Below are 26,548 nucleotides of genomic sequence, written 5' to 3' on the forward strand. Positions count from 1 at the left end.
AGTTCAGTCATATCAAATTTTAGACCCATCTCTAAGCTTCCCTTTCTTAGTAAGATTCTGGAGAGGATTGTTTATACTCAGTTGATGGAATGACTCTAAATTGTCAGAAATCTTTCAGTCCGGCTTTAAGCCATTCCACAGTACGGAGACAGCCCTCGTAAAAGTTATGAATGACATCCTGATAGCGACAGACCGTGGTAAATATGCAGTGCTGGTCTTGTTGGACATGACCGCTGCATTTGACACTGTGGATCACGATTTGCTGATCTCCCGCTTACAGCACTGTGTGGGAATTTCTGGTTCGGCACTTGTGTGGTTAAAGTCCTATCTCTTAAATAGGACCTTTTGTGTTAAGTTGGGGTCGGCTTCATCCTCTGTGGCCCCTCTGCTTTGGGGTGTGCCACAGGGATCTATTCTTGGGCCGTTATTGTTTTCACTGTACCTTTTGCCTCTTGGCGCGATTTTCCGAAAACATAAAGTGCCATTCCATCTATATGCAGATGACTGCCAGCTCTACTTACCTTTTAGTCATTCTGATAGTCTCCCAAGTCGACCTCTGCTTGACTGCCTTACTGCTGTCAAAGCATGGATGGCAAAAAACTTTTTAAATTTTAATGATCAGAAGACAGAAGCGATTTTATTTGGCCCAAATCGTTTTTCTCATACTCCAGATGTTGATCTTGCAGCTTTGACTTCCCAACTAAAGAGTTTGATCACAAATCTCGGAGTTAAAATTGATTCTGCACTTACCTTTGATGACCATGTAAATGGGGTGGTAAAATCAGTATTCTGTCACCTCAGACGTTTAACGAAGGTTAAGCCCTTTCTTTCCAAGCGTGACTTGGAAAGTGTTATTCATGCCTTTATTACCTCACGTTTAGATTATTGCAATTCTCTTTTAATAGGGGTTGGGCAGGGCACTTTGTCATGCTTGCAATTAGTGCAACATGCTGCGACATGATTTTTAACTGGCAGAAGGAAATTTGATCACATCACTCGATTTTGGCCTCTTTACACTGGCTTCCAATTGAATTTAGGACCCGTTTTGAAGTCCTTTTATTGGTTTTTAAATCTCTAAATGGTCTGGCAACTGTTTATTTGTCTGACTTGTTGAAGCCCCACGTCCCCACTCGTTCCTTTCGGTCAGCTGAGCAGTTGCTGCTTTCGGTCCCAAAGTCACGGCTGAAACTTAGAGGAGACCGAGCGTTCTCTGTTGCAGCGCCGATGCTTTGGAATAACCTTCCTCTCCATGTTAGACAGGCTACATCAGTGCCAGTTTTTAAGTCTTTATTAAAAATTTATTTTTATTCTCTGGCTTTTAACTCTGTGGGTAACTGACTTTTTTTTTTTTTTAAATTTATTGCTATGTCTGGTTTTATTACTATGTGCATATTAGTATTGTACAGCACTTTGGTCTACCAGGTGTGTTTTTAAAGTGCTATATAAATAAATGATGATGATGATGTTGCGTTTCAATTGGAAATGAGAGGAATTCGGTTTTTTTGTCTCATCCTGTACTGAAGCGGGACGGCTAAAGACGCACTTGACTGATCTTGCCAGCGAAGATTGCTGCTGCTCGGCCTGTGAAAGCAGCTCTGGGGGGATTTTCCAAAGTGTGAAAAGCTTTCTTGGCTTGAGCTTGAAACTTGAAGCTTTCCCCATGAACCAGACTGCAGGTGTATGATCTGAAAGTAGTAAGAATTCGAGCCACGAGGTTCTAATGAAAGATTTAGAATTGTTTCAATGACGATGTGAAATCATTTTAGGACTAGACTGCAGACGCTCAGGGTATCTTGGCCTCTGCTGCTTGTACTAATTTTGAAGCTCCCATCACATATGATGACACTTGCTGATTGTAGTTTATTTTTCTGCTTGTTTTAGTCTTTATTTTCTCTTCTGGATGCTGTGATAGCAGAAATCAATCAAACAAGCTACAGTTCGATGTACGATTCTTTCAGTGCGTTGCCCAAAAAATTTCCTGTCGCCCTGTGGGGGTTTTTTTTCCTCCCATTTTAAAAACATGGTTTTCCCAGACATTCCTTCCAAGATATGACGCATAGAGTGTGTATGCTTCATAGTTACGAATTCTGAGAGTTAAAAATAGTCTGTGGCGAGGGTTGACTGAGGTCTCCTCCACCACCACCCCCTCTGTACTACACTTTCGGTCACAAAGTGAGACATGCTGGCCGTCCTGCTCCCACTTTAGTGTTTTATCATTACCACAGAACACATTCTAACCTACATGTTTTTACACTATGGTATCAGGCTGTCTGCTGTTAGCTGAGACGCCTTGTGATGACGGGATGAGTCCAATTTGTTGCTAAAAACTGTGGCGAAAACAGCAAAAAAAAAAAAAAAATCTGCCGCTTTAGCAGAAGGTAACTAAATTATAATTATTTCATCACAGATACTGTCTCTGAATCACAAAGACATTTCAACCCAGTAGACGGTGCGTCTTACCAGTCTGGGGGTTTTAAAATGCAGCCTCATGTCTGTAACCTTTTCCACCAGCAGAACCCCCCCTCCCTAATTCAAATGGGATGGGACACGGTGGATGGAGATGGAGTTTGACAGGCATACACAGGCTCCCTTGCCCCATATCGATCCATTATACAGAGGAATCCTTCTCTTAAGAGCAGCCAGCTCCGGCTGTCCTGTTGAATAAACATGGAGATTCGCTGGCCGTGTCTCCCGGGGTGTGAGCGTGCGTGTGGATGTCTTTGAGTGACTTTCCAATGTCAGCATACAGGCACGGTGAAAAGTGTCGAGCATTGTAGTGGAAAAATGACGCACGCATTCGCAGAGAGTAGACGATGGAAATCGGAGAACTGTAAGAATGCGGGAGGAGAGGTCATCTGCAGAGGGAGGCACAGAGAAGAGGGGGAGAGAGCAAAGATATTTCTAGTCAGATTTTAAAAGGATATGACAACATAGGAGCCTTTAGAGCTTCTTAGAGGTCTGCCTGTGTGTTTCAAGTCATGTTTTTGGCGACGCAGGTATTACCTGTCTGTCTTTCATGCTTTCACTGCCTCTTTCTCATCGTCACAGTTCTTTGTTTACTCACTTCCTGAGCATGCTGGCCAACTCTGGGAAAGGTTGACAAGGGGTCAAAGCACTGAACAAAACAGAGTCCAGCATTTAGCCTTTGCTCCTTCTCGCTCTCTCTCTCACCCTCTCTCCCCCCTCATTTCTCATTGACTGTTTATTGTGCCCTCCTCCCCTCCCTTCTCTCTCTTTGGAGGTGTGTCCATCAACATCTGGAGAAGCAGAGCTGCTCACTGACAGCGGGAGCCCATTCACCCCCCATCTCCCTCCCTCTTCTCGCGCTCTCTCTCTTTCTCTCTCGCTCAGTCGCTCTGTATGTGTGCTTGCTGTTGTGGAAGTCAGATAGCACACTGAGGAGATGCTGGCAGCTGACTGTGGAGCGAACTCACAGAGAGGGGCATCAGCGTGGACCTACTATCAGGCTTATCAAGGACACCATGGCAGCATCTTTCTCTACTTCTCCTCCTCCTCATCACTCATTCCTCTTTTGAAGTGAATTTCAGAGTCTTTTTCTGAAACTTGATTGCTGAAGCGACTCACTGATCACTAAGAGCTTCCGTGGGGATCCGTACTCCCATCCTCTTCATCGTCCGCGGTGTTCTTCCTCCACCATCGGTGGGAGAGGAATTCACAGGCTTTGGCATGACGGAGATCTTGGTATCGGATGTAAACTTGAACTCGGTGTGCGAGCGTCTGGAGCAGCACTGCTGCGTGGATCAGAATCAGCACAATCTGTCCAGCCAGCCACAGACCCCTGTGCACAAGAGGCACAGCAACACTGGGGCCAAGCTATGGGGCCGCGTCCGCAGCAAGCTGCTCAGACAAAAGGTTTCTGGTTAACATATGTACACACACACACACACACACACACACACACACACACACACACACACACACACACACACACACACACACACACACACACACACACACACACACAAAAGCTGTGGTTTTTGCTCTTTAATCTTTTTTTCATCCTCTATTTATCACTGTGTCACTTCCATCTGTTGGTTCTCCCTCTCTTTTATCCTCAGTTCATCCCTTTCTGTGTGCGTGTGCTCTCTTAATGGGTGTCTTTATTTCTGAGTTGACTATTGTTCTATTCTGAAAGGTCAGATGACTGAATGTAGCTAGTGATGACAGTGATGGCTAAACTGTGACCCAGAAATAAGGATATGGGTTTATTTCCCTTTTTTACCCTGGTAGAATCTGCATCTCTATTACTAACTTTAATATTTGAGCTTTAAAAAGTATTGAATATTCTTGATTAATCCTGAATTGCACTGGAGTTTGATGCAGGATCGGTTACACTCACTTGTGAATAACTTGTGAGAAGATGTTAATATTTGAAAAAATGGTACCGACATGAAACGGGACTGTGCGACGATTTAATTAAGATAGGAATTCACGATCGCTCTAAAAGCACTCTGTTTAATAATATGAAATAATAATTTCCTGCTCCCTGCCCTCTCCTCTCCATCAGTCTTCATATCCACAAGCCTTTTTTTCTCCTTTAAAAAAATAAAATTAAAAAAAAGCTACTAGTGATGACTAAAAGGCAGCTTGTCATGTTGTTTGACGATCAGAATGGCTCCCTCTGCTGTTCAGTTGTGATAATGACGCCTCTTTGGCATTTAAAGCAACGATTTTTTCTTCTTCTGTTTATTAAGTGTCATATTACTCCATATTGTCTCTGAGACACACATCTGGAATGTTTGCATGATGTCGTTTTGGTATGCAGCCAGTTATTATCCCTTTCTTTGTAGTGTCTGCAACTGGCCTTTCGTGGTGTTGCGACGTTGTTTAAATGCAGTTTCTGGTTTGTGACTCTTTTGGCTGAGCAGCAAAGGTTCTGTGATTCAGTGCACACCTCTGCACACACAGCTGAAACAGAGTAATGCAGACATAAGCTGAGGAATTTTTAGGTATTTATTTATCTGGAGGGGGTGACCACGTTCTTGCACAGCCCTCCTCTTCTTCAGCATCAACAGCGTTTTGAGCTGTAATTTGTGTGCATCATAACCGCGTTCATAACAAAGAGTCAGATTTAGGCTGACCTTTGCTTCCATGTTTTCCATTATTCAGCACGAGCCTGAGGAAAGCTGACCACTCTTTTATACTGAGCGGAATAAAACAGTGATTACATACATTATTTCTCTGTACACAGGTACCGCCGTGTTAATGTCAAGGCATTAGAGGAGGAAGTCCCTTTGTCTCACTGCTGTCCAAATTTCTCAGCTTTGGCAATAAGTCTTTTTGGTATCTTGCCACCCTGCACTCACACCGTGCCGAAATCCCTGTTCACCCATCTGCTCTGTAAGGTTCATCCTTTAATTCTTGTCACTTTTTCTTTCTTTCTTTTTTTTTTTTTGAGTGAGCTTGTGTTGTCATTTTTCCAAGCTTGGTTGCCTTTTGATCCTATCAGTCTTTCTACAGTCCCCCCCTTTCTTTCCCTCGGTCATGTGTTTCATTGCAACATGCTGGGGATTGCTCTCGATGATGTTTAACTATCCACTGATATTATCTAAAACCATAACACAGCGGAGGCACGCATGGATTTTTTGAATAGTTCTGTTTTCTGTAAAGGGTTCATTCTTAGTTTTTGGTTAAGCAGTGTGTGTGTGCACTCTGTTGTGCATGCTTTTAAAATTAAATCATGCAGATATGCGTCTAGAAATTTGAATCATAATTGTTGGGGCCAGGAAAAGCAGACTTTAGGGCATAGTGCGTCTTGTTTCTGTCTGTGCATCTGTGGCATGCATCATGTTATTTACTGGGTGTTTAGAGGAATGAAAAGGATAGGTGAGGGCACGGAAGTACACCAGGGAATTGTGCTCCCTACGTGAGCTGGAAGCAGCGCCTAATTAAGACACAGTGTGATGAGATGGAAAGCTGGCTGGAAAACGCTAATTGGTGTAGAACTAGACACAATATATTTGATGTGTCGCAACAAAGGAGCAAATAGCCTTGAGGCTGGGATGTGGGGTTGTAGCTTTTGCGTTGTGTTCTGTTTTTCCCTCCTTTTTGTGGACTTTTAGCCAGCTTAGTGCAGAGAACAATGCAGACTAAGCCATCGAGGAGAATCGCATCCGACCATTATCATCTTCCCTCCCACTCGCTCATCCTACCTCTTACCCTTGCAGCATTTCAGCTCCCATATGGAAATTATACTCTCCATTTTAGTATGTTGATTGGTGCAGATGAGATATTAGCATTTCATCCTTTCTGTGTGCCTAAAATGCCATCTACTCCCCTAATGGCCTTTTTATATAGGCCACATAAATCTCCTCCTGTCTCCACCGGAGGGCATGGCCCTTTATTGGCCCCAATTCATCCCCCCCTGTGTGCAAGATCTGTGATTGGTTAATGGGCTCCAGGAGGGGAGTGGCAGGTCAGTAAAGCATTCTCAGGTTGATGCCCACAGTGACCCCCTTGCTTCTGGCTGTGCAGCAGCCAGCATGCAAATAGCCTTTAATCTCCTTACAGTGACACAAAGGCATTAATCATCTAATTACGGAGTGAGATTTTGGGGATGTGCTATTAATCACAGTAGTGTTGTGCACTTTATTTTTGCCCCTTGCATGCAGGTATCTATAAAGATATGGTCACTAAAAGTGTATTTGTCACTGCTGGTAAACATAAAGCACATGCTGTGAGCCTGAGCAGCAAAAGTAATGCGATGAAAAGTTACTAAATAATCAGGAAAACAAACTCGCATAGTTGCTCAGTTGAATCTTACTCCAGTTCTTTTTTTCACATTAGCTGGGAGGTTAGTTGCCATGGCTACAGTTGACAGACTTTGGATGGTGGGAACGGTGCATTTAAATGATAAAATGTCAAAGTAAATGAAACAAAGTAGTCTTTGACTGTGTCTCTCCTCCATGTGGAAACGAGAGATGACACTGGTCAATAACAAAGTTCCTGAAATCACGTGAATTTGAAGAGATTTCGGTCTTTTCCTGAGCACGTTCATGCTGCAGCACAATGAAGAAATCATAAAAAACTGATCATATGGGTATTTTAAGGAAAATAAAGGAGGTGTTTGTTTTTGACTCTGAATATTAAAGGAATATTTCACCCCTTTATGTTTTTCTGCGTTTCAGTATCAGTGCTCCGCTCTGCTGCAGGCAAGGATGGTGTTGCGTAAGTGTAGTACTCATCTGTGTGTCGCTGCTTACAGGGGCTGGATGAGAATCACACACTGCTGGCAGAGATAAAAGACTAGTCTGCAAATCACAACTCTCATTCAGTTGAAAATCCCTGCCGATTGGCCCAAACTAGGAAGAGAGGGCAGAAGGCAACATGGCAACCGAGTCAAAGACCTCCCATGGCCTCGTTGACATCAGCAGCTGTTGAGTAAAGAGTCATATAAACATTATGGTTCATGAATCCAAAAATAGTCCTGTTGCTTATGGAGCAGGAGCAACTTTGCTTCTGCAGGATGTGTTAGCTGGAAATTAAAAAGAAAAAAAATGAAATGAAGGTTCAGTCACTGTGCACACGGTTCCTGTAATCCTGCTAAATCCAAGGAGCCGCGCAGTTAGCACCACGTTCTAATTAAAGGACTAATAAAAAGCTTTCTGCAGCTGAATGAATATTTAATCAGGCAGAGAAGCAGTGGTGAAAAAGTGTGATGAAACACAAAGGACAAATTAAACAGCGATTCATTAATTTAGCATATCAAAAGATCAAGTTATGCTTTTTGCTGTGTTGTCGCCAGCACGCATTACCTCTCCAAGCACAGCAACAATAAGCTAATTAAGTCTATAGAGATTTCATTAGTTTGGCTTTACACATCACTTTGTACCTGACTGTTTGGTTCAGGCTTCTGCCGCTGTTTTCCTTCTCTTTGGTCTGCATTATTCAGCTCTTGCTTTTACATAAATTTATAATCACACAAAACAAACAAGTGTCCAAACACTGCTCTTTAGTTGTACTAAATCTGAGCAGCATGTGATACTAAATGTTCATATTGGTGACAAATTTGCACATCTGAGCAAGATTTTCTTTTTGCACTTAACTGAAACGTAGTTTTGCAAACAACTGTCCTTTCACAGACCCGCATCGGTCACGCTTGTCAGATGAAAATGCTTTCATGTATAGTGTTCCTGTGGACAGGAAAGAGGGATCCCTGTGCACAGAGAACATCGTGGATGATGTACACCGATGCATCAAGATTCTTTGTAGCGCTGCATGTGTTGAGGCTTGTGCAGCTCCATAGGGGATGCAGACCCTTGATTGCCCCTGTGTTGTTGCTGTCAGTCTCAGATCCACAGCAGGGTGGAGGGCGGGATTATATTTCCAGAGGGGAGGGGGGAGGGCTCTCAGTTAGTTCCCGTAGTGTAGTCATTATCACGTTCGCCTAACACGCAAAAGGTCCCCGGTTCAAAACTGGGCGGGAACAAGATTTTTTTTTTTTTTCTTGAAATGTAAAACTGAAATCCAGAGTACAAGTCTGAGTAATACTGTGTGACTGATAACCACATTCTGCCCTGTCGGTGTAAAAGAAACCATTTAGTAGCACAAAAGAATGACTTATCAGCTTTGATCTTGTAGATCAGTCTGAGTAGAGCACAGCCTGTACTCTGTTCAAACTGCATGTACGTCCCGGCTCATGTCTGCCTGCTTCTTTATTTGGAGACTCTTAGTCATGATATCAAAGCCTGTATTCTGCATGACTGACCTAGAGTCCAGCAACATGCAGGAAAAAGGATACTCAAATCAACCGTGACTTTTCTGTAGGTTTCTGCAAATGGACCGAATCACACGGCGGCCGCATGCTTCCCGTTATGTTCATTTCAATACGCTCAAACATGCAGGAGAGCAGATAAATGAGGGTTAGTGTGTTTAAGCACACAGAGTACAGAGTTAGTGGGACGTGCACATATACGGCCGGATGGAAGTAAACCGGCTGTACCTCATACTCGGTGCGCACACTTGCTCCCATATAAAAGCTGGGTTCTTTTATATGGGAGCAAACGTCTTTTTTCTTCTTTACGTCTCTCATATCAAGTCTCAGCTCTGTTACCTCCTGCCATCTTCCTGAAGGTTCCCTGACTGCGAGCTGTCACTCGGAATAAAACCTTAAATCCTCCCTCTGCTGTTAGACCAGCTGACTGAACTCATCCTCCGCTAAGTCACAAACCGCGTCTTGCAGTGCAATCCCTCCTGCTGACATTTTGTGCTTTATTCTGAATGAAATACTATAAAGTAAATGAAAGCTTGCTTCATGCAGGCCTCCTCTCAAACTCATTTCTCAGGGAAGCAGGCGAGTGGGGGAGCAAGTTCCTCTCAGCTATTTTTTAATAAACGGCCCAGTTGTGGATACAGGCTTGGACAGGGTCACTGAGTATACAAATGGCTGTAATGGACCCTTTTTGTTTTTACAACCCTATTTGAGTACATTCATTTTTAATTAGGATTTTTAGAAATGAGCAGAGTAATAAGGAGGAAATGGGTAGGATATTTATTTTTATTTTTTTCAATTAGTTTACTCCAGGGGGGCTTAAAGAGGCGTCATCAGTGAGCCTTGGATCTTTGCCCGGTTCCCTTCTCGGCAGTTGCTGTGTAAAGCCCCGATTGCAGTGATTACCTGTCCTTCGTCTGAAGCCCAAACACTGCTGGGAAAACAGGCTTTAGCGATAATAGGAATGCGTGAAACCGGTGCCAAATGGCCTTTTTACGAGGTAATGAAATACACTCACTAAAAACTTTTAATCCCGACAATAAGAGGAGCGTGCTACCCCTGCGCTCACCCAGCAAGAGTAATTTTCCTCTACGTTAAGCACATCGCTGTGCAGGGTTGCGATGACATAACTGAGTAGTGCAGATGCTGAAACTATAAAAAAGGCATTAGCTGTTGTGGCCTCGCACAGCGGGCGCAGACTCCAGGAGACTTAAAACAACAACAAGCTGTCTGTGCTGCCTCACTGAGAGACGTGAGAGCCACGCTTTGAGAATATGTGCGGTGAACGAGGAGAAGTGTCTCAGTTAATCTGGAGCCCTCGTTCGACGCCTGAGAGACTGCTGAAGACGTACAAGGGCAGCAGAAGCGACAAAGTTGTGGGACGATAAACTTACTGCCTTCAGTTTATTGTCCAGCGTCTACGTTAGAGCCCGGGGTTACAAGCATTACTTTGCCTGGGCTTCGGGTAGTGCAGTCATGTCTCCAGTTTCCTTATTTTATCCTCCACTAAAACCGAACGTTGAGCTCCATGTGGTTATAATTTTGGAGATATTTTTCAGTTGTTTTAATTATGTTTTAATTCTCTGTAGCTACAAAACCCCAAAGGTGTCAGATCATACTTGAATGTCTTACTGGGATTCTTCTTTAGTGAAATGTAAAGAGGTTAAATCGGCATTTCTCTGTCAAACACACGAGGACGGTTACTTTTGCTTCACCACTTTCTGTTTTAGAATGGAAATTTAAGGCTTTCTCAGGTTTTATTTAGAGACAGATTAAAGCATAAAAGCAGACTCTATCTCCGTACTACAAGAACAAACATTCCTGAGGATTTATGTGGGAAAAGAATTTCCCTGGTGGCAAAGTCCGGTTTGGTCACAACACCCACCGTGGGTACGCTGGAATTAAGTGAGCAGGTTTCGAAGAAATGTACAGATACTGTTGCCAGGCTTTTTTTTTTCTTCCTTTCTGTGTGTTGTATTGAGAAATGTCGAGTTGTCCAAGGGAGCGACGGCTCACTGATGATGTGATTAAGCAATTTTTCTGTTCCTGGGAAAATCCCAGTATGAATTTAGTCATGTCCTTATTTAGGCTTCTCAAAAATGTTAACAACCATGTTTCTGTCTGTGTTGTGTCTTTCAGCTGGATCCTCAGACTGTGCAGTCCAAGAACTGGCACATGGATGTCATAGAGATGAATGGGGTAAGTATCTGAGAGGGACTTTTAGCTTGGACTCGTCCAGTAAATAAAGCCTTCAAGGTCGGAGATTTGTACAGACAGAATTTTAAATAGAATAACTAAATATATACAAAGGAAATCTTGATTTATTTTTTTTTCCATAAACTTTTTTCCACAAATTTTTCTTTTATTTTAGGTTTTTTCTCCATATATTAAACTGATTAGCTTAAAGATCATCATCATCATCATTTATTTATATAGCACTTTAAAAACACACCTGGTAGACCAAAGTGCTGTACAATACAAATATAAACTTAGTAATAAGATAGCAGAAACCAGACATAGAAATAAAATTAATAAAAAAAACAGATGTTAGTCATCGCACACAAAGTGACTCGTAACAATCCCAGAGTTTCAGTTTTGCCTTCTTAATGTTGTTTGTTCCTCCTCAGATTAAAGTGGAATTCTCCATGAAGTTTACAAGTCGAGACCTCAGCTTAAAGAGAACGCCGTCCAAAAAACAGAGTGGCGTGTTTGGAGTCAAAATCAACGTTGTTACAAAGTAAGCTTGTTCCTGTTGTTGAGACTGAAAAGGGCTCAGAGCTCATGTGTCTAAATGATAGAATGAGACATTGAAAGTTTCATGAATAGGCATTCATTGATGTGTATGTGAGATGATGAGAAAAGTTCCCGTCTCATGAAAAGAAACAACTGTTTTCATGGCGCCTGTGATGAAGATGTGCAAGCCCAGTTCAGTCATCAGAAAATAACTGCTGTGTGTGTCCACAGGCGCGAGCGCTCCAAGGTGCCTTACATAGTCCGTCAGTGCATTGAGGAGGTGGAGAAGAGAGGGATCGATGAAGTGGGAATCTACAGGATCTCAGGGGTGGCCACTGATATCCAGGCCCTCAAATCAGCATTCGATACCAGTAAGACTCCATTCACTGTCTCTGTGTGACACGCTCTTCCTCCCATCGTCTTTACTGCACGACAATATTGTTTATTGTTCTTTCTCTTTGCAATGCAGTAGAGGTGATTCTGTGATGCAGAATATGTGCAATGAAATTTAGATTTATACACTACTGTGCAAAAGTCATGAGCCACAGTTCATTTCTTTTGCTCTAGGAAAATTCCAAATAGCAATAATTTATTGAGAGGCAAAGATACAGCTAAATACAGAGTTTGTATAATTCGTCATGTGAGCCTGAACTTTCTTACTTTAAGCTGCCTTTTTGTAATTTCTCTAAGAAGTCCCAGGAACAGTAGGAAGAGGCTTCTTGAAGGACACTCAAAGCTCTTCTTTGGATGTTCTCTGACAGGATGATCCCACATTGCTTCAGTAATGTCGAGATCCACAATCTAGGGAGGCCAGTCTATGACTGATAGTATTGCATCGTCCTAAAGATGTTGCTGCTGACTTTCAGTTCAGTTCTTGTGTAATCTGGCATACCTCAGTAACAGTCATCCTTCTACTTAGACCATTTCTGATGAAGCTTCAGTGAACAGTAGATGGATTAACTAAAGAAATGGGGGCAAATTGTGTTTTGCCAAATGCAGCTAGCAACAAAGTACCTAAAGATCCAAAGATAAAATAAACTCTTTGCTAAGTTGTCTGTTATGTGTAGACACAACAATGGTTCATCCCCTGAGTTAGATGCCTTTTTTATGCTTGAGTGATTCACAGATTGGTGTGAAGTGGCTTAACAAAGAAAAAAACATTCCTCTGAAGCTGGTCAGATACAGACACAAGAACAATAGTTCAGTATCAGTGAAGTCTTATACTGATTTTCAGCAGAACACGAGTCATCTGTCTGTGTTCTTGCACTTTGCTTTTAAAAATCTGTGAGACGCCCAGTGCACTCTGCACATTGTCAAAAACACTGGTCTCACTGCAGCGAACAGCTGAAACTGACAGGAAACCGCAGACAGACTGTATGAGGACACTCTGCAGGGCTCACTCTGTTTTCCAGCACAGCGATTAATTCGCTCACTCTGTTCAGCAGGAATCACGTATGAACAACCAGGTTACAGATGTTACTGGCAAACATTATAAAATGATCCACACAGCAAAAAAATAAATCATCATTTGGCTTTTATTGTATGTGTCCTGAACTTGGGTCATGTGAGAGTCAGTAAGGCGATAGGTTTAACACAAAACCGGCTGCCCCCGCATTACAATCCCACCATACCCCATTTTTTTCTCAGTAATTTCCAAAAAACGTAGCACCTTATGCTGCTTTTAGATGTAAAAAAATTCTGCAGCCGGGTTTTTAGTAACTGAGGTCTTTGCTTTAGCACTCTAGATGAGGGATTAGTGAAAACTGACAGTCAGGCAATCCAGGACAGATGAGGAGCAGCAGCTGTATCGTGTTCAAGGTCTCCTGTTGCATAAGAGTCTTTGTGGTCACAGCTGCTTTTACTTCGCTGAGATGTGACTGAGCAGGCCCTAGCATCCACTCTGATGTGATAAACAAAAGTCAAACACCAATGCATGCGGGGTCACCTCAGTCCTGGAGACAGAGGAAGCAGAGATCAAGTGTAAAACTTGAATAATGTGATAAGTGTTTGTGTCTGATTTACAGATACCAAAGATATCCTGGTGATGCTGAGCGACATGGACATCAACGCCATTGCAGGAACGCTGAAGCTGTACTTCAGGGAGCTGCCGGAGCCTCTCCTCACTGACCGCCTCTATCCCGCCTTCATGGAGGGCATAGGTGCGACCTTTGAGCTCTTACATTCATTCCAGGAAGTGTGTGTGTTTAGACTTTTGCCAAAGTGAGTTACAGTTGACCAACTGGAGAAGATGAGGACTGTTAGAAAGCTGTCTTGCCATAATTGAATCTGACATCTTCTTCCTCCCTCTCTCACAGCTCTCTCAGACCCAGCAGCCAAGGAGAACTGCATGATGCACCTCCTGCGCTCGCTGCCTGACCCCAACATCATGACCTTCCTCACGCTGCTGGAGCACCTCAAACGGTACACAGACACGCAAATACACACACTTTTTGTTATTCTTTAATCGTGCTTATTCGCTTTTTTCTTTACAAAAATGTTTAACCTGTTCCACTCACCTTTATACATAAGACTAAGCTCATCACAGAGAATCTAACGGTGCTTGTTGGTTGTTGTTTCTGCAGGGTGGCTGAGAAGGAGCCCATCAACAAGATGTCCCTTCATAACCTGGCCACCGTGTTCGGCCCCACTCTGCTCAGGCCCTCAGAGTCAGAGAGCGCGAAGGGACAGCACATCACCTCCGCTTCTGACATCTGGTCACATGACGTCATGGCACAGGTGCATGGATGTTTTTGAAAGTTGAATACAAAGCTGCATTTTGTTAATTGAGATAAAAAAAAAAATCAATTGGCCTAGCAGGTACAAGAGGTCGATGTTAAATTGGTGCGTATGTGCGTATCACAGCTGCTGCTTGTGATCTGCAGATGAATTTCACTCCCACATCACCCAGTGACCAATGTCACTGACCCCCACCCACCCCAGCTGTATTTAGACTGCAGGCTATCCATTCATCTCTGCAAAGAGATGTTTCCTGTTCACAAATAGCTCCGCTTGGCAGAATAAACAACATCCAGAGTAAATCATCATAAATGGGGGCAGAGTGCACATGCACGGTCCCATCTGTCCATTACAGTGAAGCCCAGTGTTTGCACTGAGGCTTATTTAAAGTCTAAATGTTTACTGCATTAAGAATACAACACGTCAGACAGATGAGGCCAGTGCTTCATCCTGCATGTAATCTAAGTATAATCTGGGTGAATTAGTGATGGATTCCTTTGTATTTTTTTATTTTGTTTTTTTAATTAGAGACCCTCCACCTAGCAAAGTGGCAACATTCTCGCTAGGAGGTGATTTTCCTGATGAGCTGCGACAGCGTTAACCAGACATGTGCCCTTAAGATAAAACTGGTTATTAAAGCGGAGATTAAGGGGAATTTGTGGAGCAGAGAGAGGAAGAACATTAGATTGATTGATTCATCTATGTTTATGAAGCTGATTTTCTTTTTAATAATGGTCAAAGGTGACTTTCCGTCCATGGCTTACTGCCACAACCTTCCCTTACTCATTTTAGGTCAGCAGCAATTTGTCTGCCCTGTAAATTGTAAAAATATAAAAATAAATGTAAAAATTCAGATATTTTAAAGCAAAGCACATCACAGCAGCCAGCTCATGAGCCATATCTGCTTCCATATAAAAAAAAAAAAATGTTGGTTGTAATGTTTCTGTCACAAAATCCAGAATGATCATTTTCACCCTCATCCAAGCGCAAATTGTTCCAGCAGAAGCTGTACTCATACAGCCTTGTTTTCTCCTCTCTTAGGTCCAGGTGCTGCTCTACTACCTGCAGCATCCTCCCATCTCCTATGCTGAGCTGAAGCGAAACACACTCTACTTCTCCACCGATGTTTAATCCCCGGCCACCTCCCACAGGGCTTCACCTGGAGACGAAAGAGTGAGAGAGAGAGACTCCATACAAACATTGGTCCCCAGCAGTCAGTAATCCTGCCTCAGCTCTCCCTCGCCCACAGCAGGCAGCTCGTCTCAACTGTACAGCCCCCCAATCCCCCAGCCCTCCCCTTCCACATCTCCCTTCCGTTTAAACCCCACATCCACCCGACCCTACCACACCCAGTCCTGTGAGGAGATGGAGCCGGGCACGTGAAGGAGATTTCCGGGGCGTCTTAATAGTCATGTGTCGTGTCCTGTAAACGTGAGGAGAGCCCAGCCGCTTCCCACTGGCAAGAAGACAGGGAGTTATGGGACCACTGTGGGGAAAATGGGAGGGGACAAGGGTCTGGAGGCCACAGCCTGGCGCAGTGGCACAGGATCATGCCTCGGCGTGTGGGGTGTTGTCATCCCTTTGTCAAGTTCTGGTTTGATGATTTGAAAAACCAGTCGACTCAAACTCTACTTTCTGTTTTTGTTTTCTTGGTCAGAGGCATTCCACAAATAAAGGCATTTACATGTTTTGGAATAATGTTTAGCACCTGATTTTTGTTTCCTTCCCTGGGCTTTCTGTGTGTGTGTGTGTGGGGGGGGGGGGGGTGGTAGGAGGAGGCCAATGTGTCTGAATGACAGTGTGGATGTACATGACGTGTGTGTGTGTACTTGTGTGTTTAAGGGAACACAAGAATTATAGAAAACGGCCGTCCCAGTAAATGGCTGGAATTTTTCTTTTCCCTCTCTCTGTACTGACAAGCAAGAGAGAAGTGCCCTCCTCACTGAGTCTCGGCCAAATTAGCCCTATTTATTTTAAATATATATAATACGTGTGCCTGTACAGTTCTGTGCAACTAGAGAAATGCTCTAAGGAGTGTGTTTTTTGAAGTTTATTCAGGTAGTGATGTTATTTTTTAGTCTACTTTTCTTATTCACCATGTCCATGGTTGGTAAGCTGTACTGAAAATACACCCAGAATTCATTTCAGATCACTTTGTAGAGGAGCGAGGGCACCCTGTGACATGACGGTTGTTTGGACAGAACACAACGAATGGAACATTTAGCTTTTTTGGTTTGTTTGTTTTTTTGTTGTTGCATTGCAAGCCTGTTCCAAGTGTCTTACTGCACCGGTATAATCTGTAGGATGATTTTGTGTAGTTGCCCTCATTGCATGTTCAGCTTGTCAATCAAACTAGGCCAGATAACAAAAAGGTAGGCTGTCTCTGCAAAGCAAAGAAAAAAAAGTAAATAAATACATAACTGCATAAAAGAAAACCCTCTGTGCTCTGTATAAAGCCAACCTTTCTGCTATCAAGCCTGCAGCATATCTTAAAATACTGCAAGCACTGCTAGATGAGTACTATTTGATATTTTTAATATAAGGTTAAAAGAAAATAAAATGTTGTATTTTACTTCCTTTGAGAAGAATTTCAATATACTGTAATATTGAGGCTAAATGTTAATGTGAACTTTCTCCCCTTTTTTTTTTTTTTTTAGTAAAATAAAACTTATCAAAACACTCTCACCTTGTGTCCGTCTCTGCTTACAGGTCTGCTTTAGCACCAGCTTCCTGCAACTGCAGTAACTCAAAATTATCTTTTGGATATGGCATCATAATGTTTTCATGTCAAACTGTCACATGGTAAAATGATGGTAATATCAGGCACGGGACAAAAACACTGACGCTTGCCTTTCCCAGACTCTGTGTGAGCTGTGACTTCATTCTGCATCACTGTACCGTAACACTGACCTGAATCAGCCACATCGGTGCTCTCAGCTCTCAGGAATAGTTCTCTATCAGTACATGTTGCTCCCCCTGGTGGTCCAGTGAAAATCTGTGCTGAAATGAGCTGAGAGAAAGAGGGAGGGCACTCCAGGATGTTCTTTTGATAGCTATAGTAATGTCCAAAGGTCATGAGCAACCCCTTAAAAAACAAAGATAAATACAGGAAATAGGGGGGGAACAGAGTTTGTACTGTTCTAATGAGCTTCAAAGTCAACATTTATCAGAATCAGAATACTTTATTAATCCCGAAAGAAATTAGGGAAATTAATGTGACCAGCTTTATCCTTAAACACAGCCTGAGCTCTCGCAGGCAGCTTTCTTGTCATTTCTTTAGGCAGTCGGCAGGAATAGTTCTCCAGGTTTCCTGAAGAACATTCAAAACTCTTCTTTGGATATTTTTGCCTTTTGTTCTGTTCTCTGATAATCCCACACTGCTTCAATAATGTTGTGGTCTGGCCTGCCGGGAGGCAGTCCATAACTGATATCCATTGTGTCTTTTCCTATCCAGCTATGCTTTTAGGCAGTGTGTTTGGGATCATTGCATTGATGAATGATGAAAACATGGCCAATCAGATCTTTTCCACAATGCACTACATGCTGACTCTGACTGTGCTTTTCTCCTCTTAGCATGTCTTCTCTAGCTGCTCCTGTCCGATCTGCTAACATGAAGGTTGGGTGTGGTGGGTGAGGTATGACATATAGCTCAGTCAGACACCAGGGGGCGATACAGACATTTTGGCTACACTTCTTGTCAGGTTGATCATGTTTTTTCACATTACTTAAATTATCTATTATTATTATCTATTACTAAAACTTTCAAACATAATACTTGCAATATCATTTATAGATCTAAAAAATATTCAATGTAGTCTAGAAGATGGTATAAAGTGATACAACTAGGATCTGAAACTGGAATACATGTGCCTTGAAATTTTATTGAAGCACTGTTTTTCATTCAGCTGGGTTATACATAATATATTTAATGTAGGCTATACTGCATTATTAATATAGACATAAAAAATCCTCCTGTCTCTGTCAAACAATGCTGTCCAAAATATCCCTGTTGCAGGCTACACTGTCCCATTTAACAACCACTCACTTCTGAGTTTGATGGTCTTTGCTTACAAAGGTTTGGCTTGATGTAACAACCCTTATTATTGGGATAATAACACGCGGACCCCCACCCCGCCCTCGCGGGCCGCAGGACAGCTAGACCTTGTGCAGAGGCTCAGTGAGGGAGGGTGGGGGTATTGTCGCGAAACGGGACGAAGGGCAAGGGCCCTAGAGTAGCAGGAGCAGCAGCAGCAGTGCTCGATGCACCTAAGTTTCTTCCGCTAAAGAATCCGCGGTTTCCCCGAGAGGTTTGCGATGCTGACACAGATGTTGATGCTGTTGAAGCTGCTACGCCTGAATCCCTCCTCGGCTCTCACGGCCTGGTGCGGGACATGTCCTTGTCGGTGGTGTGCGCTCCTGTCTGTCTTTTTGGCTGGCTATTTGTCCGCAACCCCGACACACTTAGTAACTCGTATATCGCTACCTTTACCGATGTCGCGGTGGGGCATTTTGCTACCCCGCATTATTCGCATTAGGGTATTTCGCTACCACTGTCTCATCGCCTCGGGGGTATTTGCCAACCCCTTAGTAATCGCGATGGGGTATTTCACCACCCCAACCCACATTCGTAAGTTACGATGGCAAACATCGAGGGACCCCCAAGCGCCGGGGCAAACAACTCTCAACTTCACATCATCATCTTCTTCTTCCTCCTTCTCCTCGGTTCTCCTGCGCCGAGCTTGCAAACGCTTAGCTTTACAGAGGGCAGTGTTTGCGTAAACCAGACTAAGTGAGGACCTTGGACTCTCTGTTCCTCCTCGTCCTCCTTCATGAAAACCAAAATAATTCCAAACGCCAGATCTGAATGAGGATGGGGGAGGTTCAATTTGCCATGTTGCAAGGAGAGCTTAACTTCTGTCTCGCTAGCTTGCCCTGCGCTCTTCCTTCTGACTATGCTGTCTGTGTTGAGCGCTCAGTGGATCTGCGCTCGACAGTGCAGCCTAGGCGGAGTAGTCGAACGCAGATTCACTGAGCGCTCAACACAGACAGCGTCGTCAGAAGGAAAGTTGATAAAATAAATTACAAATGTTGTATTGTTCGATACATATGCGTACCGAACCGAAAGCACTGTATCGAACGGTTCAATACGAGTATCGTTGCACCCCTAATATATACATACACACACACACACACATACATACACTGCAAACAATAAATACACATTCCAAAATAAAAACACCTCTGCAAATGAAGTGGAAAAGTTTGCTCTGGCGGCGCTTCGCATCAACATGTATATGAGGTACATTGCACTTTTGAGATTTGATCTGTGCATAGGTGCATCTTTGACGTGCAGCTCAGAGATCCACAATCCAGCACGTTTCCGTTTCTCTGACCGTCAGGCTGGCTGACCCGAGGTCACGTCAGAGCTTTGTTTTCTATCTATATGTAACAGACAGTCGGTTCCTCTCCTTCCACGCATTTCATACGACATAGCAGGCATACTGCTGGTTGGTTGACCAAAGTTTTTTAATGCCTGTCTACATTAACACATCTCGAGAGGCGTAGGAGCCAAAAAGTGAATCTGGAGCCAAATGTAGCAGCTGCAGCAGGGCACACAGAGCAAATATTTTCATAGGGTAGTATCAGAAATTGGACCTTTGAATATGTAGTCCCTTTAACTTCTTTCCTTCTATTAAACCCTTTGAGAAACAGCTATCCAGTGTACTCCTGATATGTGCTCTTATCATTTGTTCCTGATGCTCAAATACAATCCTGGACTCAACATATGTGGCTGTGTCTCTGTCCTTGCTATAGATATGTGTTAATGTGCAAAATAAGGTTAAAAAATAAAGAAATAAATGTGAGTTAGAGCAAGCTAGACGAGCAGAGAGGAATGTGTTAAATGAGGGTTAACTACCACACTGATCCCAGAACAGACCGCATGTACAAATCAAGTTCTCCGTCTAGTTTGTTCATGCAACTGGCTCACTGTGGTGTGATAATAGTGTATTTCTCAAAGCATAGGGTGTAACAAAGAAATGGATGCCTCCTGATGGGAACAGTGAAGATGGTTTGGAAGTCCTAAAACCTCTTCCTTTGTAATGGGCAGCAGTGGGTGACTCCTCTTGTTACATGCCAGTTATACCACAGACAATCCAGCTAAAATTCTCACAGAATTTCTCACAATTGAGAAAGTGTCTTTCCTTCTGACTTTCCCATCTTACTCTTGTTTTTATTTTTTGAAGTACATTTCCTGAAAAGTTCCCCATTTCTATGATCAGAGATGTGAGCCTGATCTCACAGGTTAGGGTTCGGTAAATGAACAGTCATACCATTTATTTTTTTCATTCACAACATACTAGATATTATTCTTTGGTTCACAAGCTGGACCAGCTCTACCAAGTTATCTATCACTGCACTATGCAATTAACAGCATTAACCCTTCAATGCCTGTAACAAAAAACGAAATGTCCTTCACATGATCCAAAGTGGGGTCTTCAAACAGTCCAGCACCTGGAACTGTTTGTGTACTTAATAATATATTGCTGAGCTTCTCTAAGTTACAGTAGCTTGTGTTCGTATGTGTACACAAAGACATAAACGTTCAATGATAAAAACACACAGTAGAATAAAATTGTAAGAAGTCATCAGTTGATGCAGTTTAAGGACACTTGTTCTTCAGTGCAGTCTCACCTGGAGCTCACATTTCTAGTTCATGCCATCATGACCAAAGATTCTTCAATTAATAGTTTAAAGATGTCCATGAATGCACTGCTAACTGCTCTTCAACCTTGTAAAAATCAACATGCATTTTGAATAAGAAACACTTTTACAAAACCAAAAGCTTCACTGTACTTAGTGATTTATCTGTCTAAACAAAACAGGTTCAGTTTGTGACTGAGAGAGCAGCTCGGTGGCGCTGAAGAAACACAATTTCATATGTTGTAGTAACAACACACTGCCACAAGATGGCACCCTACACCTACTTTACCATGCTGTTCCAGTAAAAAAGAAAAAGTGACAGAGCCTTGAAAGAGTGAGTGACACTTTTTATGAACTCATCTGTAATGTGTCACCTTTTCTGTAGAATGAAGTGCTTCCCTTCTTTTAAAGTAAATGCAGGCTTACAAAGATCCTCTAAACATGTTTCTGAAATAATCCTAAACACAATCATTAAATCAAAAATGCAAGAAACTATTTATTTAATCACTGTTCGTAACTTAATTCCTTAACTTATTACAAAAATAAACAAAGACTTTTCTGCTGTCTCACCTCTGTCAGTGTTCATGCTGTTACAGGAACAGGTGGAGGTGCAGGTGGAACTTTGACTTCACTGTGGTTTGTATGTGCAGGCAGGAGTGTGACATCTCAGAACAGCAGCGGATTGTCGAGCACGGTGACTCCTGCTGCGACGCCCCCGTCTGAGTGTCCTGAGCTCTTGGTCCTCAGCAGATGGCCCACACACTCATTTATCACCATGTCTTTACCCTGCCTGTAAGAAAACAAAGAAAAGACTAACATTAGAAACAGCCACCAACCAATCCCTTTTACTCCACCGCCCAAAGACCAGTGAGAAACACTAGCTAGTATTAACTTGGAATCAAAGTCCACTAATCCCCAGGCTCCCAGCATAACATACAGTCCAGCACAAACTCCACAAACTGTCTTGCTTCAGCTGACTTTCCTTCACCTTCTCTCCAGAGAATCTGTTGTGCTCTTTTCACCACGAAGCCACACTCCTGCTCACTGATCCTCACCTCTTTTTAACCTAGTCTCAGCAACTTTGTCCCATAGCTTGCACATCCTTTCCACCTCCATCTTTCTTCCCAGGCTTCCTTAAAAGCCAGCCTAAGAAATACGATTTTATAATTGCCCAATAAATTAAACTGCCATTTTCAAAAGTGTTATCATCCAAATTCATGCAGCGTGGCTAAATTAAGAATGAATTACAAACCCTAGCTTCCTTGCTAATATGATTAACAGCGAAATACTATCATAGTGGAGGTGTCAAATTACTGCTAAAATAGCTCATGTGAACCCTGATACTGAACTATGTATTTATCAAAACAAATGATCTGATATTACAAAGAAAACTAATTATTGCTTTTTACAGTATTAGCCCAGAGTGATGTAAGGCAGGGTGGTTAGTCAGCCGTAGCTTTTTCACATCTTAATCAATGTTGTTGTCAAGTGTGTCTCGTATACACTATTATCTCAGTCACAGTACAGCATCTATGAATCAAAGTAGATACACAGTAATGCAAAACAGCAGGCAGTCATGTTTGTGTCGTCACTGTTTTGACTGAGGCTAGCTCATACATGGAATGCAAGAAAATGCTGCATGTGTGTGCAGATCCATGCACTGCTTAAGCTTCCCTAGTTTAACAAATGGTGAGAAACAAACAGAAGTTTCAGCATTTGCTGCATTGCCAACATTTTTAAAGATGCTTTTGTCCCCCCGCTGTACCTCCTCCTTCTCACTGAGGCTTCGAGACAAACCGTTCTGCTGCTGCAAGGCCATTGATACTGTTTTATAGATCTCTGGACCCTGTAGACGAGCGCAACCACAGAAAATAAATCACAGGAATAAAATGTGAATGATATTGCCTACACTGGACAGCAAAACCCAGGTGAGGATTATCTAATGCCAAATTTTCCAAACAATGAAAAAATCGTGTCCTTTTTCTCCCCATGTTATAGTGTAGAGGTCAGCGAATGCCGCTCGGATCTGCTGCACAGCTTGAGGCTGGTCTGGGAAGAACCTCTCCAGGACTCCAGGTCTGGCGAGCACTTGCTGAACCTTCTTGGAACCAGCCAGGTAAGCCCTGATATCTGGACACTTCACAGCTCGAGAGCGCTCCATCAGACGACGAGCATCCCAGCTCTGCAATTGAAAACAGACAATGAATTCTCTGCTTGCAAGCACACCAACCAGCAGAGCGTGACAATAGTTGGTTTATATTCCGCTGAGATTTGACAGACAGAGACAGAAGAATGAAGGACAACAACACAGAGTCACGCTATCAAGGAGAACTTGGACGCTAGATTCAGCAGTTTGGCTTGAAACTTGCAAACTGTTTTAACTTGTTATGTCCGATAACTTTTCCTTCCAGGCTGCTCGGCAGTTTTCTTTCACTTGTTTCCTGTTCCTGCCAGCAGAATGCACACACAGCTGCAGTAACTACACACAATGTTGCAGAGAACATGGAGCAGCAACAAACATGTGTTGGTCTCTAATCACCCATTCAAACTGACATAGCGACAGAGGTCTGTTGTCACTTATATCAGCCAATCAGGGCTAGACTTGGTGTTGCTAAGCAGGGAAAGAAATAAACTCAATGATAATGACGTTCCAGTTTCTCATGAATACGAATCACTTTAAGCAAGTCTGCAGGTTTCATTTTAGTGTTTTTAATTAAACTCTTTGATGTAATCATCCTGAGTGCAAATCAAAAGTTGGACCTGTTCAGAAGTGTAGTTGTCAGGCATGTAACCGTTCCTGAAATACACCACGGTGACCTGTTTGCTGTCCCTGAAGTGAAAGTGACACAAAAGACACATTAATCCATGTCGACACACAGCGACCTCCACTTCCTGGAAGTCTCTCGTGCTGCTGTCCACTGGGAATCCCCATGGTGCCTCTTCCCAGTGTCTATGACATGTAACAAATATAATAAAATAGCAAGGAATTATAAAGTAAATGACAAGATTTTCCATTTAGTTTAATTTAACAGTAGTCATTTTGCAGAAGACAGACATTTGGTTACTATAGTAAAAACTATTATGTCAAATTAACCAAAAAGAAAAAGAGTCAACAAATGCAGACACTTGGCTGTCTTCAGCAACAAAAACACCATCAAAAAAGTCACAGTCATCAGAGCAACATCGGAGAAACAATAAAGTCTAACCATGGAAGGTATATAGAAACATATGCATAAAAACACAAAAACAAATAACATCAACAATGAGCACCTTTAGTTTTGCTGAAAGTGATATAGCTTTCTGTTCCCATCAACTGAAAGCGCCAACATTTCAGGTGAGCATGCTGGGCAGCTGAAGCTGACATCACAGCACAGCTGCTCTTCCTCATCAAGAAAGCTGTGCTGCACTGCATCGCTGTTGGCATGCCCAGTCTGTACGTACAGAAATATAACAGAGAAATAAATATTTGCATCTGCTTATTGAAAAACAATATCAAAGAAATACTTCACTCACCCTTCCCCCACACTTAGTACCACACTCCAACAGTTTTGCAAAAGCTTCCCTGGAGAATCATGGAGAAAATACTTTTAGTTCCTGGAAAGAGCTCAAGGGTCTAAGTGTAAAGAGTAGACATGTTGACAGATGCTGGCCAATATCCACTCCTAATCAGGTCCTTTAACTCAGGGCTGCACTGCTGCTGGCATGTTTGACATCTGTATGTCGCCTGGTGCACATCATAACGTTCTTGGACCAAAAAGAAAAATAAACAACATGACTAATAAATCACTGCCTTCACAAATGACTTCTATTAATGCAATACCATGTTCTGATTGTACAGCAAGGGCAGAAAACATGCTTCATCACACTATGTTCAAATCCATCACCCTAACCTAAATAGCAGGTTGCTGTTTACTATTAATGTTGATTAAAATCACTATTTTTCCTGCTGACACTGTGAAGTTGACTCTACATAAAACTACTGATACAGTACCTTGAGTCGGAGCCTGAGGCTGGGATCAGACAGCAGATGAATGCAGCGCTCCGTAACATCCTTAGTGATAATGAGGTGGGAGGGAAGCTCTGCTTTCACATCAGGACTACCAATATCTTCCACATCCTCACACTCAGTGGGAGGAACCTCTGCAATGGCAGCACATGTACAGTTAGACCGCCAGTTTAGCAGTGAGGTTCAGATTTCTATGACTCTTAATTACAATGATCCATCTCCTCTACACTCTGAATCTAATCTCACCACCACTACAACCTATAGCTTATATTCCACTGGCCCGTAGACAGACCTATTACCTCGGTCTTCAGTGTCAACATCCTCTATTCCAAAGCTCTCTGCCAGTTCTTTCTGTTTGCAGTAATTCAGCAGGAATTGGCCAATGCTGAGGTCTTCCTGGTCACTGGAGCTTTGCCTGGAGCTGGCAGACTTACTGGTCCCGCTACAAGTGGAAGGAAACCACCTCGCTAAAGGAAAAACAAGACAACAATATGAACATAGGCTTGGTTACAATAAAATAAGTCAGTTGATCAAAATCAGTGTGACACAGACAATGATGTTTTTGGAAAGAGCCCATTAGTGACATTTAATTTATACATTTTTACTGTGAGGGCTTGTAAAACTTCTGTATGAATATTATTATGAATATTAATTCTACAACAGAAAACGACTCAGCATTTAAACCATCACGATGTATTAAATGTTTCCAAAGACACTGATAATTTGATAACAAGCAAAGTTATATATCCTGAAATGTACTCATTGATAGAAACTTTGAAAGGCAACACAGAAAAATGCGGTAGAGAATGCCTTGAGTCACATTTTCTTCCTTATCCTCTTTGACTCCCAGTATACGTGAGACTCAAGCTGACATCACTGTTGAAATCTTACCCAGTGCCTTCATGAGCGCGTGCAGCACGGAGCAGAAAAGAGCAGCTGTGTGCTCGTAGCTGAGATCCAGAGCCGTCAGCACATCCTGAACGATGTCCCCGACCACGGGCTGCAGTCAGAGTGAGTCAACATAACTGTCAACACTCGTGGAGCCTGGCCAACAAGACAGGATTACAATGAAATACAGTAAAAGCTCAGGGACGCACAGGCTTAAGCAGACAAAGAAGGAAATCGGGTAAACCCTCCAGCACTCATTTCTGTGTCCATTTTGGGCTAAAAACAAAAACACCTCATAACTACCTGTGGATGCTGGCTGAGCCTCTGAAGGTTGAGTGATATGTCATTAAGCAGGTAGTCAGAGTTCTCATTGATCAGTTCCTTGAGGGAAGTGTATCCACAGGCCTTACTGATGTCCTACATGGAGCTCAGCGCCGCCTGGCTCACCAGCAGTGTCTCCTCACCAGCTTTCTCCAGCACAGGATACAGCGAGGCCATCAACAAGGCACAGAAATTGCGGCCCACTGGCTGAGCACAGCAGGCGATTCCCCCGAGTTGGATGCACAGCTGACAGATGTTGCTGTTGAGCTAATGGATCATGGATGCAGATGTTGATGATGAAGGAATCACTTGGAGAGAGCTTGTATTTGAGTTGCTGGCATCACTGTTGTATATCGAGGGGAGTCTGGATGGACCGAGCAGCTACGCAAAGAGACAAAACCTGTGTTAAAGCACTGCTTTCTAACCACTTT

At 42.9% G+C, this 26,548-nt stretch overlaps 2 protein-coding genes across 7 annotated transcripts in view; one reads left to right on the forward strand and one right to left on the reverse strand.

Annotated features, from left to right (window-relative positions):
* Positions 1–16,703, forward strand: part of abr (ABR activator of RhoGEF and GTPase) — a 119,480-nt gene extending 102,777 nt beyond the window's left edge. For 4 of the 5 annotated variants that reach the window (XM_080866077.1, XM_080866073.1, XM_080866074.1 and 1 more), the window contains 7 exons: positions 10,871–10,930; positions 11,359–11,468; positions 11,696–11,835; positions 13,489–13,623; positions 13,780–13,885; positions 14,047–14,200; positions 15,242–16,703. In XM_080866077.1, coding sequence (XP_080722203.1) covers positions 10,871–10,930; positions 11,359–11,468; positions 11,696–11,835; positions 13,489–13,623; positions 13,780–13,885; positions 14,047–14,200; positions 15,242–15,331 — 795 coding nt within the window. In that variant the 3' untranslated portion in view covers positions 15,332–16,703. Of the gene's footprint in view, positions 1–3,344; positions 3,874–10,870; positions 10,931–11,358; positions 11,469–11,695; positions 11,836–13,488; positions 13,624–13,779; positions 13,886–14,046; positions 14,201–15,241 lie in introns of those variants that run through there. The other variant, XM_080866076.1, reaches the window with a different exon arrangement.
* Positions 16,704–16,840: 137 nt separating this feature from the next.
* On the reverse strand, positions 16,841–26,205 carry LOC308386495 (TELO2-interacting protein 1 homolog). Of its 2 annotated transcripts, XM_080866078.1 has the most exons (8): positions 26,100–26,205; positions 25,800–25,952; positions 25,208–25,375; positions 24,894–25,042; positions 24,416–24,646; positions 24,173–24,333; positions 23,663–23,732; positions 16,841–23,084 (listed from the first exon to the last, which is right to left on the reverse strand). In XM_080866078.1, exons 2-5 carry the CDS (start codon positions 25,810–25,812, stop codon positions 24,578–24,580), a joined length of 399 nt encoding a protein of 132 aa, XP_080722204.1. In that variant the 5' UTR covers positions 25,813–25,952; positions 26,100–26,205; the 3' UTR covers positions 16,841–23,084; positions 23,663–23,732; positions 24,173–24,333; positions 24,416–24,577. The 2 variants fall into 2 exon arrangements, 1 of the variants encoding a protein (XP_080722204.1); XR_013969810.1 differs by lacking the exons at positions 25,208–25,375; positions 25,800–25,952; positions 26,100–26,205 and having other exon boundaries at positions 16,841–24,333; positions 24,416–24,464; positions 24,894–24,946.
* Between the last annotated feature and the right edge of the window lie 343 nt (positions 26,206–26,548).

This window comes from Rhamphochromis sp. 'chilingali', assembly GCF_963969265.1.
Source record: "Rhamphochromis sp. 'chilingali' genome assembly, chromosome: 19".
NCBI classification, from domain to species: domain Eukaryota; kingdom Metazoa; phylum Chordata; class Actinopteri; order Cichliformes; family Cichlidae; genus Rhamphochromis; species Rhamphochromis sp. 'chilingali'.